General features: G+C 38.0%; 1 protein-coding gene across 3 annotated transcripts; it reads right to left on the bottom strand.

Annotated features, from left to right (window-relative positions):
* Window positions 1–2,723: 2,723 nt before the first annotated feature.
* Window positions 2,724–14,808, bottom strand: GLYATL2 (glycine-N-acyltransferase like 2). 3 transcript variants are annotated; one of them, XM_008148907.3, is made up of 6 exons: window positions 14,545–14,602; window positions 9,626–9,743; window positions 8,147–8,254; window positions 6,585–6,711; window positions 6,302–6,482; window positions 2,724–3,501 (listed from the first exon to the last, which is right to left on the bottom strand). In XM_008148907.3, exons 2-6 carry the CDS (start codon window positions 9,701–9,703, stop codon window positions 3,093–3,095), a joined length of 903 nt encoding a protein of 300 aa, XP_008147129.1. In that variant the 5' UTR covers window positions 9,704–9,743; window positions 14,545–14,602; the 3' UTR covers window positions 2,724–3,092. The 3 variants fall into 3 exon arrangements, with proteins under 3 accessions (XP_008147129.1, XP_054581547.1, XP_054581549.1); XM_054725572.1 differs by lacking the exon at window positions 9,626–9,743 and having other exon boundaries at window positions 14,545–14,808; XM_054725574.1 differs by lacking the exons at window positions 9,626–9,743; window positions 14,545–14,602 and adding an exon at window positions 7,467–7,548 and having other exon boundaries at window positions 8,147–8,210.
* Between the last annotated feature and the right edge of the window lie 393 nt (window positions 14,809–15,201).

The following is a 15,201-nucleotide window of genomic DNA, read 5'->3' as shown; positions in this document are numbered from 1 at the left end:
GTAGGTAGCCGATAAATGGTTCTCTCTCATCACTGATGTTTCTATCTCTCTCTCTCCCTTTCTCCCTGAAATCAATAAAAAACATTTTTTAAAAAAATAGAAAAGACACAATGAAATGAAAAGTATTTTGTGTTCATGGGTTGGAAGAATCAACATAGTTTAAATGGCTATATTATCCAAAGCAATATACAGATTTAATGCAATCCCCATCAAAATCCCAATGTCATTTTTTAGAGAAACTGAACAAAAAATCACCAGATTTATATGGAACCAAAAAAAACCCAGAATAGCCAAAGCAATTCTGATGGGGGAAAAAGAGTTAAGCTGGAGGTATCACTCTACATAACTACAATAATCAAAACAGCATGGTGTTGAAAAACAAACAAACAGAGAGCAATGAAATAGAATTGAGAGCCCAGAAATAAAACCACATGCATATGGGCAAATAATTTTTTTACAAAGGTGCCAAAAATACATAATGGAGAAAATAAAGTCTCTCCAATAAATGATGCTGGGAAAATTGAAAGCCAAAAGAATGAAACTACAGTTTCATTGTCCCCACATACAAAAATTATTTCAAAATGGATCAAAGAGCTAAATATAAGATTTGAAACAATGAATTACATAGAAGAAAACATAGGTATTAAATTTATGGACCTTGTTCATAGAGAACACTTTATGAATTTGACCCCAGAGACACAGCAAGTAAAGGTAAAAATAAATGTATGGAACTATGTCAAACTAAGAAGCTTCTCCACAACAAAAAAAAAGTAACTGCCAACAAAACAAAAAAGACAACCAACCGAATGGGAGATGATATTTTCAAATAATAGTTTTGACATGGGGTTAATATCCACAATACAAAAGAACTTAAAAAAAAACCTCAACCACACACACACAACACACACACACACACACACACACACACAATCCAATTTAAAAATGAGCAAAAGACCTGAATAGATACTTCTCCAAAGAGGACATACAGATGGCCAATAGACATATGAAAAGATGTTCAATGTCACTAATCATCAGAGAAATGCAAATTAAAAGCACAGTAAGATATCACCTAGCACTGACCAGTTTGGCTCAGTAGATAGAGCATGGGCCTGCGGACTCAAAGGTCCCAGGTTCAATTCTGGTCAAGGGCATGTACCTTGGTTGCGGGCACATATCCAGTAGGGAATGTGCAGAAGGCAGGGGTAGAGAGTTAGAAACTCCCTCATCGATGTTTCTAACTCTCTATCCCTCTCCCTTCCTCTCTGTAAAAAATCAATAAAATATATATATTTTTAAAAGATATCACCTCCCTCCTGTCAGAATGGCTATCATCAAAAAATCAACAAACAAGTGTTGATGAGGATGTAGAAAAGGGAACCATTGTGCACAGTTGGTGGGAATGCAGATTGGTGCAACCACTGTTGAAAATAATATGGAGTTACCTCAAAAAATGAAAAATGGTATGGCCATATGACCTAGTGATTCCACTTCTGGGAATTTATCTGAAGAAACCTAAAACATGAAAGAATATATATACCCCATATGTTTATTGCAGCATTATTCACAATAGCCAAGATTTGGAAGCAGCCCAAGTGTCTTTCAATAGAGGATTGGATAAAGAAGATGTAGTACATATGCACAATGGAATATTACTCTTATGTAACAAGGAACAAAATGGATAGACCTTGAGAATATTATGTTAAGCTAAATAAGTCAGTCAGAAAAGGCTAAGAACTGAATGATTTGACTTAAATGTAGGACATAAAACTGAAACTCATAGACACAAACAAAATTATGGTGGTGACCAGAGGGAAGGGGTGGGGGAATACTTAAGTGTAAAGGAAGCCAAGTATATGATGATGGAAGATGATTTGACTGAGGTTGGTGGACACACAATGCAATATACAAATCATGTATTATAGGAATGTACACTTGAAACCTATATGACCCTATTAACCAATGTCACCCCAATAAGTGTCATTAAAAAAGAGAGAAATGCTAATCAGTCTCAGATTGGAAGCATTTGTGGCTTTGCTCATGGAGAAACATAAACTCAATTTTCATACGTGATAGGCTGAACAGTGACTCTCAATGATATCCAGATGCTAATCCTTGGAAGCTTTGAATATTAAATTATATGATACTGAAGAGGTGATTAAATTAAGCGTTTTGAGATGAGAAAATTATCCTGGGTTACTTAGTGTAATCATAGGTGTCCTAGTAAGAAAGAGGAAGGGAGACTTGAATACAGAAACAAAGGCTAAGTAAAGAGGATAAAAGTAGAGGGCCACCCGCCAGGGAATGAGGACAAATTGGAGAAGAGGAGGAAATGGATTCTTCCTTAAGAACGTCCAGAGGAACAGGCCTTGCTGCCACTGTGATTTTGATCCCATAAGACCTATTTTGGATTTCTGACTACAGAAATGTGAGATAATATTATCTTATATTTTGTTGATTTAAGCCACTAAGTTTGTGGTCATTTGTTACAAAACTAATACAGCATAGATATAAAAATCATCTTGAATATGAAGACACACAACTCAACCTACCAAACCCCTATAATAAAAAGCTAGTCAGAAAACCAAACTGTCCCATACTTTAATTCAGGAGAATATCTCAAAGGACCCAAAGCACCCAGGACCCAAAGCAATGATGCTGCGTGCTTCTGAAAAGTACTTTGGAAAACTTTGTAAGAGGTAGGGGAGGGTACCAGAGGAGACATTTTTCAAAGCAGATTTTTTATTTTCAAAGATAGGAGCATGAAAAAACAGGATTTTTTCACAAAAGACATCTTCAAAGAAGAAAATATTGCTTTTAAAGGATTCTCTTGGCACTAATGATTGACATTGGGTGATTTTAATTCTGAAATGTCTGTCCCTATCAAGGAAAAGTATGGCATCCACGGGACAAGCTCCTAATTTTCTATAAATTGAATGAGGAGGAAAATTAAAATATTATATAAGGATGAGCTTAGGTAATTCATGGACCCCAGATAACTGGATGATTTTTTTTTTTGCACTAATACAGATTACCATGTTTGTACTGATGGGTTTTCACTGATAAGAAAGGCTCAAAATGGACAATGGCACTAATCAGCAATATTTCTTGGGGGTGCACTTCCAAAGATGCCATCCACAAGGAAGACACTTAAATCCAATTTTTGTCAGTGTCTGTATGTAACCTTCTCTATCATCTGCCACATGAAAATAGAACGGTATTTTTTTCTGAATAAGATACTCTATCCCATTATAACCAATTTGCATCATGTTGCCTTGGCGTCGGTATTTAGGAACAGTATATCCCATTCTTATCTCACAGGACTGTTCCATCACAACCCAAGAAATAAGAACCCTCTCTGGATCCAGCACACCAAATCCTGGAAAATGCTGGAGGCAGTGTTCAACATATTTCAAGCTCCTCTCATTTTTTCCATAGTCCCAATGCTCATTCACAAGCCCTGCATGTGAGGCATCCAAGAAGATGCTCAGAAAATTTCCTTTCCTGCCAAGAAAAAAGAACATTTATTCAGCCAATTTTTACCAAACACCAGAATTGCAGAGTATTAATATGATACCGTTTCTTTTCTTTAGGATCCCACAGCTTAGAGGAGGAAGCGGATGAACAAAAAAGTACTGTTTTTATGTCTGCTTCAAAATCTTCCCAAATAATTGAAAGGGAGAAAATCCTAATTGCTTTGTGATGAAGAAAGCATATCTCAGAAAAGGTCCAAGCAAATACTCAGGGAAGAATAAAATGAGCTGATGTTCCTAAAATAGCAAAGATGTACCCCAGAGCGACCTCCCATGTGGCTGAATTTTCTTTGAAGGTTCACATGGGAAACACATGGGTTCTGAATTCTACTACACAAAATATCTAAATAGACAAGGTAATATTTATTTTAAAAGATAATTTAATAAAATGTATGTTGCAGGAAGATGAGAGTAATGTTAATCTTACAGCTTCATGTGTCCCAAAGCCCATCAACACATACCTTTAGGGAAGTATCAAAAATGCCATTTGAGAAGGATCAATATAGAGGGGAAATTGGATTTGGGGGTGGTAATAATCAGGATTTTAATCCTGTTCTCTCAATGGATAAGTTATCTAAGACTAAGTGTTCTCATCTACAAAATCAGAAAAACATCCTCTGTAGCAGGGGAGGCTGGGGCAGGTGAAAGATTCCAAAGAACTTTTAGCCCTCCCCAGAGAGGAAGAGTTTTCAGGAACTTGTCAGTTTCAAAGTGGATCTATGTTTGCTCAAGGGTGAGGTCACTGGGCACTAAATCATCTGCACAGGAGTGAGGCTTTCTTTTTGCTCTTTTCTATGCCTGACCTGATCCTAGTCCTGCATCCTCAAAGGTCTGGAGCCTTGTTGCCTGCTCTTCCTGTGGAATAACTATGCATTTGGAAACACAGATGGACTAAAGAAAAATTTGAATATTGTTGGCTCTCCCAGTTAAATCAATGGCATCTGTGAGTGGGAATTTAGATTTTAGTTATTCTTTTGAATTAGTAATACAGTTATAAAGCATAAATGGATATTAACTGAAAATAATTACTTCTCTCTCTGATCCCCTATTACCCAGTTATCTTCTCTAGAGGCACCTAGTTATCCTATCTAATAAAAGAGTAATATGCAAATTGACCATCACTCCAACACACAAGATGGCTGCCCCTATGTGGTCAAAGATCCTGCCCCCATGTGGACACAAGATGGCCACCACAAGATGGCCAGCAGGGGAAGGCAGTTGGGAGGGACCAGGCCTGCAAGGGAGGGCAGTTGGGGGCGATCAAGCCTGCAGGGGAGGGCAGGTAGGGGTGACAAGGCCTGCAGGAAAGGGCAGTTGGGGAGGGGGGGGGACCCAAGGCCTGCAGGGGAGAGAAGTTGGGGGGGACCAGGCCTGCAGGAGAGGGAAGTTAGGGGTGACCAGGCCTTCAGGGGAGGGCAGTTAAGGGTGATCAGGCCTGCAGGGGAGGGAAGTTAGGGGCAATCAGGCTGGCAGGGGAGCAGTTAGGCATCAATCAGGCTGGCAGGGGAGTGGTTAGGGGGTGATCAGGCTGGCAGGCAGAAGTGGTTAGGGGCAATCAGGAAGGCAGGCAGGCAAGCAGTTGGGAGCCAGCAGTCCTGGATTATAGGATCGGGCCTAAACGGGCAGTCGGACATCCCTCGAGGGGTCCTAGATTGGAGAGGGTGCAGGCTGGGCTGAGGGACATCAAGCCCCCCCCCCCATGCACAAATTTCGTACACCAGGCCTCGAGTACAATATATTTATGTAATTTTCTAGAGGTATTCTATGCAATTTTCCATGTGTACATACTGTGATAGCATGCAGTATATAATGTTTTGTCCATCTGAATTGTCATTTCTTCCTTTCACATAGCAATATATTTTGGAATTCTTTTCTTATCAATTCATATAGAGCTGCTTCATTCTTATTAATAGCTGCATATTATTCCAGTGTTTGGGTTAAACTTTAATGAATTTATCCATACCCCTACAGATAAACACTTAGGTTGTTTCAGATGTTATGCTATCACATATTAAATTCATCAAAGTTTTAGCATCCAATTTGGTAATATCTTCACTTAATATACATATTTTGATCCAACCATTTCAATTCTAGGAGTCCATCTTTCAGAACTATTTATACAGCTTGTGCCATGATATATTTATGAAGATATTTATTACAGAATTTTTGTTATTAGGAAGAACTGGTGATAAATTAAACATGTGATAGGGAGATAATTATGTATCTCCCTATTAGAGAAATCTATGCAGCTGTCCAAATAAATGAAAGATGTCTGTGTGAGCTTACATGAAAGATGTAAATACCATATTGGCTGAGTGAAAAAAGTAAACTGCAATACGGTATGTGTGAATGTTATTTTAAAAAAGGGGTGGATAACAACAAAAACACACATAGTACTAAAAGCATAAACACCAATGCTAAGAGTACTTACACTTGGATAGGAAGATTGTGGAGAATCCACGTAGGCAAACTTTTGCTTTTTATTTTGAATACCTGTGTATTTTGTACACCATAGCATTTTTGCAAAAAGTAATAGTTTTAGGAAAGATTTTTCAGTGTCACCATGAGGTCCAATACCCTGCCAGGTAAAGGACTTGTCTAATGAAGGCACTGCCCATGCTCAGCAAACCAAGTTCCCTTCCTTTACCCATCCAACCATGTACCTCATCGTAATTTAGTCTCAAATCTTACACTTCCAAATTTAGTTTCAAATATTATGGCAACTGAATGATTCTATCAGGAATTTGGGAAGCAAAAAAGTAAAATCTCACTTGCTAGCTTCATCCATGTCGGAACTTTTAATTAGCTCCATCAAATTCACATTGCCATCACTTGATGTCTTGAATTTCTCTGATATATCTAATGTAAAAAGCGTGGTCTTCGTGTAATCCACCTGCACTGATTTTGAAGCTGAAACCTTTCTTATGGCCTCACCCAAGTTCTCTTGGCAACCTGGAGAGAGGAGAAAGACAGGCTCAGCATCACCCTCTCCATATCTACTGTGAACAAACCAGGTGGGGGGTGAGGCTTTGCTTGATAACTCAGACCAGTTACCTTGGATCTGGAAGGCTTGTTCCCAGTTGATAACCTGGGGGGATGCCAGGGCTTCCTCCAGGTTGTCAGGAGCTTCGATGAAGATGTGGTAAGTGTTGGTATAGTGATCCAGATCATCTTTCATCTCCTGATATAACAAATATAAATCAAATTTACATAGCACTAAAATTTATCAAATGTTCTTGCCTATATCTGGAGTGCTAGAGATATGATGCCCTCTGTTTTTCTGAGAGAGGTGCATAAGATGGCCTTGGAATCCCTTGAAGAATAAGTCACTATTAACACACTGAAGGTGTTTCCTTTCTTTTTTTAAAAAAATTAAGTTCTTTATTGTTTAAAGTATTACATAAGTCTCCTTTTCCCCCCATTAACCTCTCCCCGGCCACCCCCACCCCCAGCACATGCCGTCACCACCACCACCACCCTGTCTGTGTCCATTGGTTATGCTCATATGCATGCATACAAGTCCTTTGGTTGATCTCTTATCCCCACACACACACTTTGTCTAATAGGTTGGACAGTCTGTTCGATGTGTCTATGTCTCTATGAAAGGTGTTTCCTTTCTGATGGTGCACTAAAGTCAGCTGCCCTTGGGAGGGTAGGTAAGTAGGTCCATTGTCTGGGAAGGAGGAGGCATCAGGATTAGATAAAGGTGTAAAAGAGAGAGCGCCTCTGGTATAGAGAGAAGTATAAGGAACAGGGTTGGGGGTCAAGATTCTGAGTCTGTGAGGAGACAATGCTTAAGCTAATTCTGACCCAGCATTCTGGGGCATGGTGATTGACTCTTGGTGCGCATGTGAATAAAGAGGACTTTGAGAAAGATCTATCATCCAGAGCTCAGAGCAGCACCTGGAGTAGAGGGCCAGGTCTGCCCCTGCCTACCTGCTTACTTTCTGCTTCAGACACCATCAGGGGGTGGGTCCTGGGGGACACTGCAGGTGATGTGTTCTAACTCACCTGATTACTGTATAAATAGAGGGAGAGTAAAATATCCCTATTCTGAGATGGAAGGAATTCACTGCTTATACTCCCCAAACCTGGAAGATGAGGAAGACATTCTGATCAAATATCCATGACTTATCTGTTGTTTAATAATTCTCTCACATAATAATTTTATCAACTTTACTTTTTATAGTTAAGAGAGCAGCTATCTTCCCAAGGTCACACATCTAGTCACTTGGCAGGTTTAGATCTCAATCCCAATACTGACTCAGGTATTATTGGATTATGTTCATTTAGTCATAGAGAAAGACAATATTAACTAACCACTTGCAGCCATAGGCATCTATGTTGAGGTGCATGGCTGTGGTCAGACTCTTAATAGAAAAGAATGCACTAGATGGGATCCTAATGTTATTTACAAGACATGTACTATTAGCTATTTGGTTGATTCCCATGCTAATCTCACTGTCCTATCTTCTCCCTCAAGCGGCCTTTCTAAACCTATATGAATCAGGAATATCAAGGTTGTTCTTCCCAACCACCAGCTTCAGTTCTCTCATTCCCACAAAAAGACCATCCAGAGCATAACCAGCCTGGTATTCAGTAGCTTGAGCTCTCACCTCTTTCTTAGGCCGAGTAATGACTATCTGATAATCTGGCCAGGCATCCACCAGCACCTCCAAGTTGAATGGGTTTTTATTTTTAATGTGAAAAATGGCACCATATACCTACAAGAGCAACAGAACAAAACAGGAGAGTAAGTTCTTCTTTGAAATAGAGCCTTGGATATGGTACAGGAAATAAGACCAGGAGTTAGGGAGACTGAACAGGATAGAACCAGTACTTCCAGTATGGTTCATTGGACTATTTGTTGCAAGATATGCTTCAAAATGGCCCAATAAAGATCCACAAAACTCCAAGTTAATAGCTGAATCATTGACAAGTTTTTCCCTGGCTGGTATGGCTCAGTAGGTTGAGCATACTCCCAGATATCAAAAAGTTGATGGTTCATTTTCTGGTTGGGGCACATGCCTGGGTTGCAGGCTCAATCCCTGGTGGGAAGTACATGCAGGAGGCAACCGATTAATGTTTCTCTCTCACATCAATGTTTCTATCTCTCTCTCCCTCTCTCTAAAAATCAATAAAAACATATTTTTAAAAATAACTTGCCATCCTTCTCTCTCTATCTTGAAATTCACTCATTCATTTTTTAAACATTCATAGCATTTTTCCCATTTTTTAAATTTTATACCATACTATATCACTTATGGGGCATCTATTATATATCAGAAGTTTGTCAAGTATAGAGAATTCAAAGATGAAATAACATCACCACTGCCTTCAAGTTAGATCTGGAAGGGGAGAGAAATACCTAGTCTGATCATAATGGGACACGTGTTCTGATACATGTATGCGTGTGGTGTGTGGCGTCCCAGGGAGGAAGTGGTGGAAGACTGACAGAAGAAGTAATACTTGAATTGGGCCTTGAGGTATAAGTAAAATTTTCCCCTGGCAAGATAGAGAGAGAAGGATGGCAAGGAGTTCCTGGTGGGAGAAAAAGCATGAATGAATGCTTGAAGGTGTAGCAGATTGTATTCTACCTGCAGAACTGTGAGAGGCTCAATAATTGTAACATGTGGTATATGACAAGGGAATGTTGGGAAATGAAATAGAAGAGCTTGGGGAATTTTTTGTAAACCTTTGTATACCCAATTAAGGATTGTGGACTTTATTCTGTAGACATGGACCTCTACTGAAATTTTAAAACAAGGAATGATATGATTATATTTGTTCAGAGAGATGGCTCTGCTCACCAAGTTGCAGATGAGATAGTAATATTGAAAACAGGGAGCTATTGCAATAGCCTGGAGCAAAAAAAAAGTAATCCACTAAAGATAGCAATATAGTTGGTTCAAAAGATGTTTAAGAAGCTGAAAAAGAGTAAGGTAGGTAAATGGATATGGCTATTAAAATCATCCCTGAAGAAGAAATCTGACTTTAAACTTGAACTTTCATCCACCTGGGAAAACTTCTGAGCCCTGAATCTATCCCCCTTACACCTCAGCCCTGTCTCCCCACATCACCCACTACTCTCTCACCTTATAGGATTCAGGGATTCTCTTTTCCAAGGATTCATATAGAATCTGCAGGTTCTGGGGTTCATTAATCACAAACATCTTGTGTAACACCTCAGCCCCCTTCCTTCAGGAAGATGATCTAAAGAAATAAACACACAAACAAAAACACCTGGAGAGATGAGACAGGTGTCCAGGGAGAGGAGAAAAGTGAAGCCATCTAGAACACCATACACTGTCAGATATAAAGGGCTTTAGAAATTATCTAATCCAACCCTTTCATTTTACAAATAAGAAACTAAAGCCTATAGTTGCAACTGGACCTCAGGTCTCCTTGGTGATTTCTCTACAACTCCAAGGTAAGTAACATTAACATATCTGGTGAAACAAATCTCCAAAAGTCCACTTGACTCAAATCAGACCAAGAACCTGAGAGGTGCATGTCTTCAGCTGTACAGATGCAAATAAATAATAATGTATCTCTTCAGACACTGTCCCTAGGGATCCTCAAGGCCATCCAGGCATTGAGGCACATGCTCTAACGTTGCCATAGCATCAGTGATATTTTTCAGCCAATATGAGAGAATGAGATTTTCTGGAAAAAATTCTGAAGACCATATTGTGTAGTCCCTTTCTTCTAATAAATAAAATCAGAGGAGAGAAATTTGTTGATTAGCAGTGGTACCATCCAAGTATAAATTGGAAAAGTCTAGGAATTATATTCTAATAACCTTAAAAAAGAATAAGCTCTTTGATTCAATAATTCCCCTTCTAGAAACTCATTCCAGGAAAGAAAATGATAGATATCCATAAAGGTATAAACACAAGGTAATCCATTGTAGTATTAGGTTGTAAATTTAGAAATGATCCAACATCTATTATAGAGAAATGGCTAAGTTAATGATGGCATATCCAAATAATGGGTTGCCAGGCAGCCACTAAAATGCTGTCTTCAAAGTGTATTTAAGGACATAGAAAAAGTCCATGTTATAAAGTCAAGAAAATATATGATATAATCCCAAATTAGTAATATAAAAATGGATAGGGAGCCCAGTCTGCGTGGCTCAGTGGTTGAGCATTGACCTATAAATGAGGAGGTCACAGTTTGATTCCCAGTCTGAGCACATGCCAGGGTTTCAGGCTCAATCCCTAGTGGGCCATTTATTTCCAACCATAAGGCCTTCTCGCAGTAGAATTGTTCTGGATTAACCTGATTCAATAGAAACTCTGTTATGATCATCCATAAAAATAAGTTGAAGAATATATATGTTTAACAAGATAAGAGAGGAAGAGGGGCCAACAGAGCAGACTAAGGAAGAATTATCAAAAAACAATGTGAAAAATAAGAACAGTATCTCAGAAATCAAAATAAGAGAAACTTCATTTAAAGAAGAGAGTGCATAGCAGCACAATTTACAATAGCTAAGATTTGGAAACAGCCTAAATGCCCATAAGCAGATGAGTGGATTAAAAAACTGGTACATCTACACAATGGAATACTACGCTGCAGTAAAAAAGAAAGAGTTCTTACCATTTGCAACAGCATGGATGGAACTGGAGAGCATTATGCTAAGTGAAACAAGCCAGGCAGAGAAAGATAAATAGCACATGATCTCACTCATTTATGGACTATAAAGAACAACATAAACTGATGAACAAAAATAGATCCAGAGACAGAGAAACATCGATCAGACCATTAAACTTCAGAGGGAAGGTAGGGGAGTGTGGGGGTAAAGGGGAAAGATCAACCAAAGGACTTGTATGCATGCATATAAGCCTAACCAATGGACACAGACAACAGGGGGGTGAGGGCATGAGGGGGGATATGGGGGAATAAAGACACATATATAACACTGTAATCAATAAAGAAATTTAAAAAAAAAAAAGAAGAGAGTGGTCAGAGAAGTCAAATGCTGCAGAGAAGCTAAGAGAGATGAGCACAAAAATGCCAATGCATTTTGGAGTAAGGAATTGATTTCTGATTTGGTGAGAGATGTGCCATGGAATGGCACATCTCTCACCAAATAACCTGGATGGAGGAAGAAATCCAGGTTAAGGTGATTGGAGAATAAATGAAATGTAAGGAAATGAAGATAAGTCTTTCAAAGAGCTGCATCGGGAAATGAAGGAGAAATATATGATAGTAAGGGGGGGCCTGGAGACCTCAGGAACTCAAAGGAAGGCATTTCTTATTAGATGAGAGATAAGCTTATTGATGTTAACTATAGAAAGCAGGTAAGATGGACAGAAATTGGTGGGATTTAATAAGAGATGGGAAGGAGAAAGAAAAATAGCTAAATCTAAAGGGGAAAGAAAAATAGCTAAATCTAAAGGGGGAAGAAAAATAGCTAAATCTAACAGTGCAGGCACTGTTTCAAATCCTTTATGTTTATTAATTTATTTTATCTTCAGTCACACCTCTGTGTGTAAGTATTGGGACTAGTTTTGTACAAAAAGAATACCTCTTCTACACACTGGAAAAAGAAGTATTTTAGCTTAGGTATGGATGTAGGTATATGTGTGTGAGTACTTGAGATTAGAAGAAAGAGCAGGAAGTTGACATGTTATCTCTGAATACCTATTTTCTGGAAGAAATAGAATGGAAAATCACCTTTTGGAAGTGAGTAGGGTAAGGGAATGCACCAGAAAAGCATAGAGAAATAGAATAGGGTGTTAATGCTAAAGATTAAAGTTTGAATGGCCTCTTATGCTAGTTGGAGAAAATGCAGAGTAGAAATACATAGAACAACTGCGAGACATCATTTAGCGTCAGGTGCAGATGGAAAACCATCATTTAGGAGTTGTATTCATCCACATGTATGATCTCAGTACTCCAGAGACCAGAAGAAGATAAAACAAATTGAAATGAAGCAAGTTTAAATTTTTCCAGACTTAGAGCAGCAGATAAGTGGCAAAGTTTTTTAGAATAAAGGAAAGAGACACTTTAAAGTAAATTAAAATTGTGTAATCTAGGAGAAATGAGAAAGTAAATTAGGATGGGGAGTAATCAAGTGGTAAAAGATAAAGAGAGCAAGGGATGAAAGCACTTTATGAGGTCAAAGAATAGCAATGGTGATAGGTAGGGGGAATGTATTCAGAGAATTGAGGTTGGAATCAGAAATTAGGCTATTAGAAGTTAGGATTTCAGAAGTAAATCAGTTCAAGTCAGAGAAACAGTCATGCCCATCCAGCATTGCTCAATGGTTGAGCATTGACCCATGAACCAGGAGCTCGAGGTTTTATAGACAGTCAAGGCACTTGCCTGGGTTTCAGGCTCAATCCCCAGTAGCGGGCATGCACAAAGCATTGATGTGTCTATCTCTCTCTTTCTCTCTCCCTTCCTCTCTCTGAAATCAATAAAAACATATTTAAAAAAATAGAGATGTCAGTAAGGAAATGGGTGTTGTAGGTACCACAGGCATGAGCAGGATGCAACAGGAGTTTAATGGAGAGAAATATCTGTGAACCCGGTGCCAAATACATCAATGATTAGAAAGAAATTTGTCAGGAGAAACGGGAAAGGATAAAACTTCATCTTAGCCACATGGCACTTCATTCAAAGAAGGAAGAGTTTTTCTATGCAAATGGACAAGTAACACTTTAGAACCATGGATTGAAGGCAAGGAGAATGTTGATTCTTGTCTTTACTCACAGTGTTACTATAGGTGTCTGGAGGATGGCAAGGAAAAGCATACACATATCAATACTTTATAGTTCAAGGAAAGGATTTGGACATCTTACCATTTCAAAATAACACATGCTGACTTTGTAGATTTTTAAAGTACTTTCTGGCTCCAGGGACCTACAGTTTTTTTTTTAGGAATTAGTTCCCAATATTGGGCTCAGGTTCAAGAGTTTGCAAAGGGAAAAAATGAATTAACAAACAAAAATTCTTTTTTTTTTTTCTATAGGGGAGTAGATTTCTACAAACAATTATTTTCTTCTTTTTTTTACTTTAAGTGATTTTTATACGCCCCAGAGATAACCATTATTCTGACTTCTATAATAATCAATTATTTTTCCCTGTTCACATAAATGAAATTATACATTGTATATTCTTTTGTGTATGGCTTCTTTGACAACATACTTTTTTTATATTTATCCATGTTGTCATGTGCATCCATACTCCATCTTTTTTTTTTTTTACTGTTATACAGTGTTCCACTGTAGGAGCATCCCACAATTCATTTATCCATTCACCTGTTGATGAGTATTTGAGTTGACTTTAAATTATGTTTTATTTTTCAATTTCAGTGAAATACAATATATATTAGTTTCAGGTATACAACCCAATGATTAGACATTACATAGCTTAGTAAGTGATCATCCCAATAAATCTTATGCCCATCTATCACCATACATAGTTATTACAATATTATTGACTATTTGGAATTTAAGGGCATATGAAGAGCTTTCCAGACAAGAAAAGCTATGGAGTTTGCCACCACCAAACTAGAATTACATTTGAAATGTAAAGGGTCTTCTTTAAGAAGATGAAAAAGAAGATTAAAAAATATTAACAATAAAATGACAATAATTACATATCTATCAACAACTGAATGTAAAATAAATAAACAAACATACAAAAAATCAGAACATAAACAGACTCATAGAGAAAAAATTTTGACCATTGTCTCATGGGAGGAGGGTTGGGCAGGTTAGGTGGAAAAGGTGAAAGGATTAAGAAATACAAATTGGTAGTTACAGAATAGGCTCGGGAATATAAATACAAATTCTTTTTTAAATTATTTTTAAATATAGGTGATATACAGTATATTAGTTTCAAGTGTACAACATAGTGTTTCAATATTTATATACATTACAAAATGATCACCGCAATAAGTCTAGTAACCATCATAAATACAAATTCTTTAGAACCAGGATTCTAATTAATTGGAATGCTGAAAAAGACAAGACACTGCTGTCCAAAACAATCTGCTTACCTGACGGTTTGTTGTAGACCTGTGTGCACACCACCTTCTGCAGTCACTCCGTGTGGCAATGGAGAAGCTTCTGTGGCTACCACCTTTTAGACTCCACCACACCAAACTTGAACTGACTCTAGTGTCACTATGCAGCATAGAACTCCAAGAAGAACTGGGTTCCTAACGAGTCAACTGAAGGAACTGTTCGTTGACATAAAGTCAGAGACTTTGTGGGTCAGAGGAAAACTTCTACAATTATGAAATGTTTCCCACTGAACATTTTTATTTATATGTCATCACTTATATATGATTGGATACTCCAAAGCAATAAATAATAAGGCAATGTTGTGGAGTTGGCAGAAATTGTCCAGCTGCAGAGTTATTTAAATAGTATTATTAGGGCAAACAGAAGACCTGAAAAATTTGACTGCATTTCAAAATGCCTGGCCCAATGCTTTCAACCATGTCACCTGGGGGAAGCCAAGAACTCTTCAGAGAAGTGGATGTTAGCCTGATAACTGGGCTTTGTACAAGTTATCCTTTTTGTTCTTTAAAATGAATGGAGGCAAATAAGGGAAGGACATTGTAAACATAAGAAAAAAGAACAGTTACTGGACAAAAGTCCATTAGAAATTGGAATTAGTTTTGGAAAGAAGCAGAGGTAAATTTTGTCTT

This window comes from Eptesicus fuscus, chromosome 13, assembly GCF_027574615.1.
Source record: "Eptesicus fuscus isolate TK198812 chromosome 13, DD_ASM_mEF_20220401, whole genome shotgun sequence".
Classification (NCBI taxonomy): domain Eukaryota; kingdom Metazoa; phylum Chordata; class Mammalia; order Chiroptera; family Vespertilionidae; genus Eptesicus; species Eptesicus fuscus.
The sequence above is the reverse complement of the archived record's forward strand: the minus strand, read 5'-3'. Positions and strand labels throughout refer to the sequence as shown.

Coding starts and splice junctions, on each gene's coding strand:
- GLYATL2 (XM_054725572.1), bottom strand. CDS start 14,682: ATGCTGCATAGTGACACTAGAGTCAGTTCAAGTTTGGTGTGGTGGAGT. Junction 6,712..8,146: donor TTACTCGGCCTAAGAAAGAG/GTGAGAGCTCAA, acceptor TTGTTATATCAG/GAGATGAAAGATGATCTGGA. Junction 3,502..6,301: donor GACATGGATGAAGCTAGCAA/GTGAGATTTTAC, acceptor TTTTCTTGGCAG/GAAAGGAAATTTTCTGAGCA.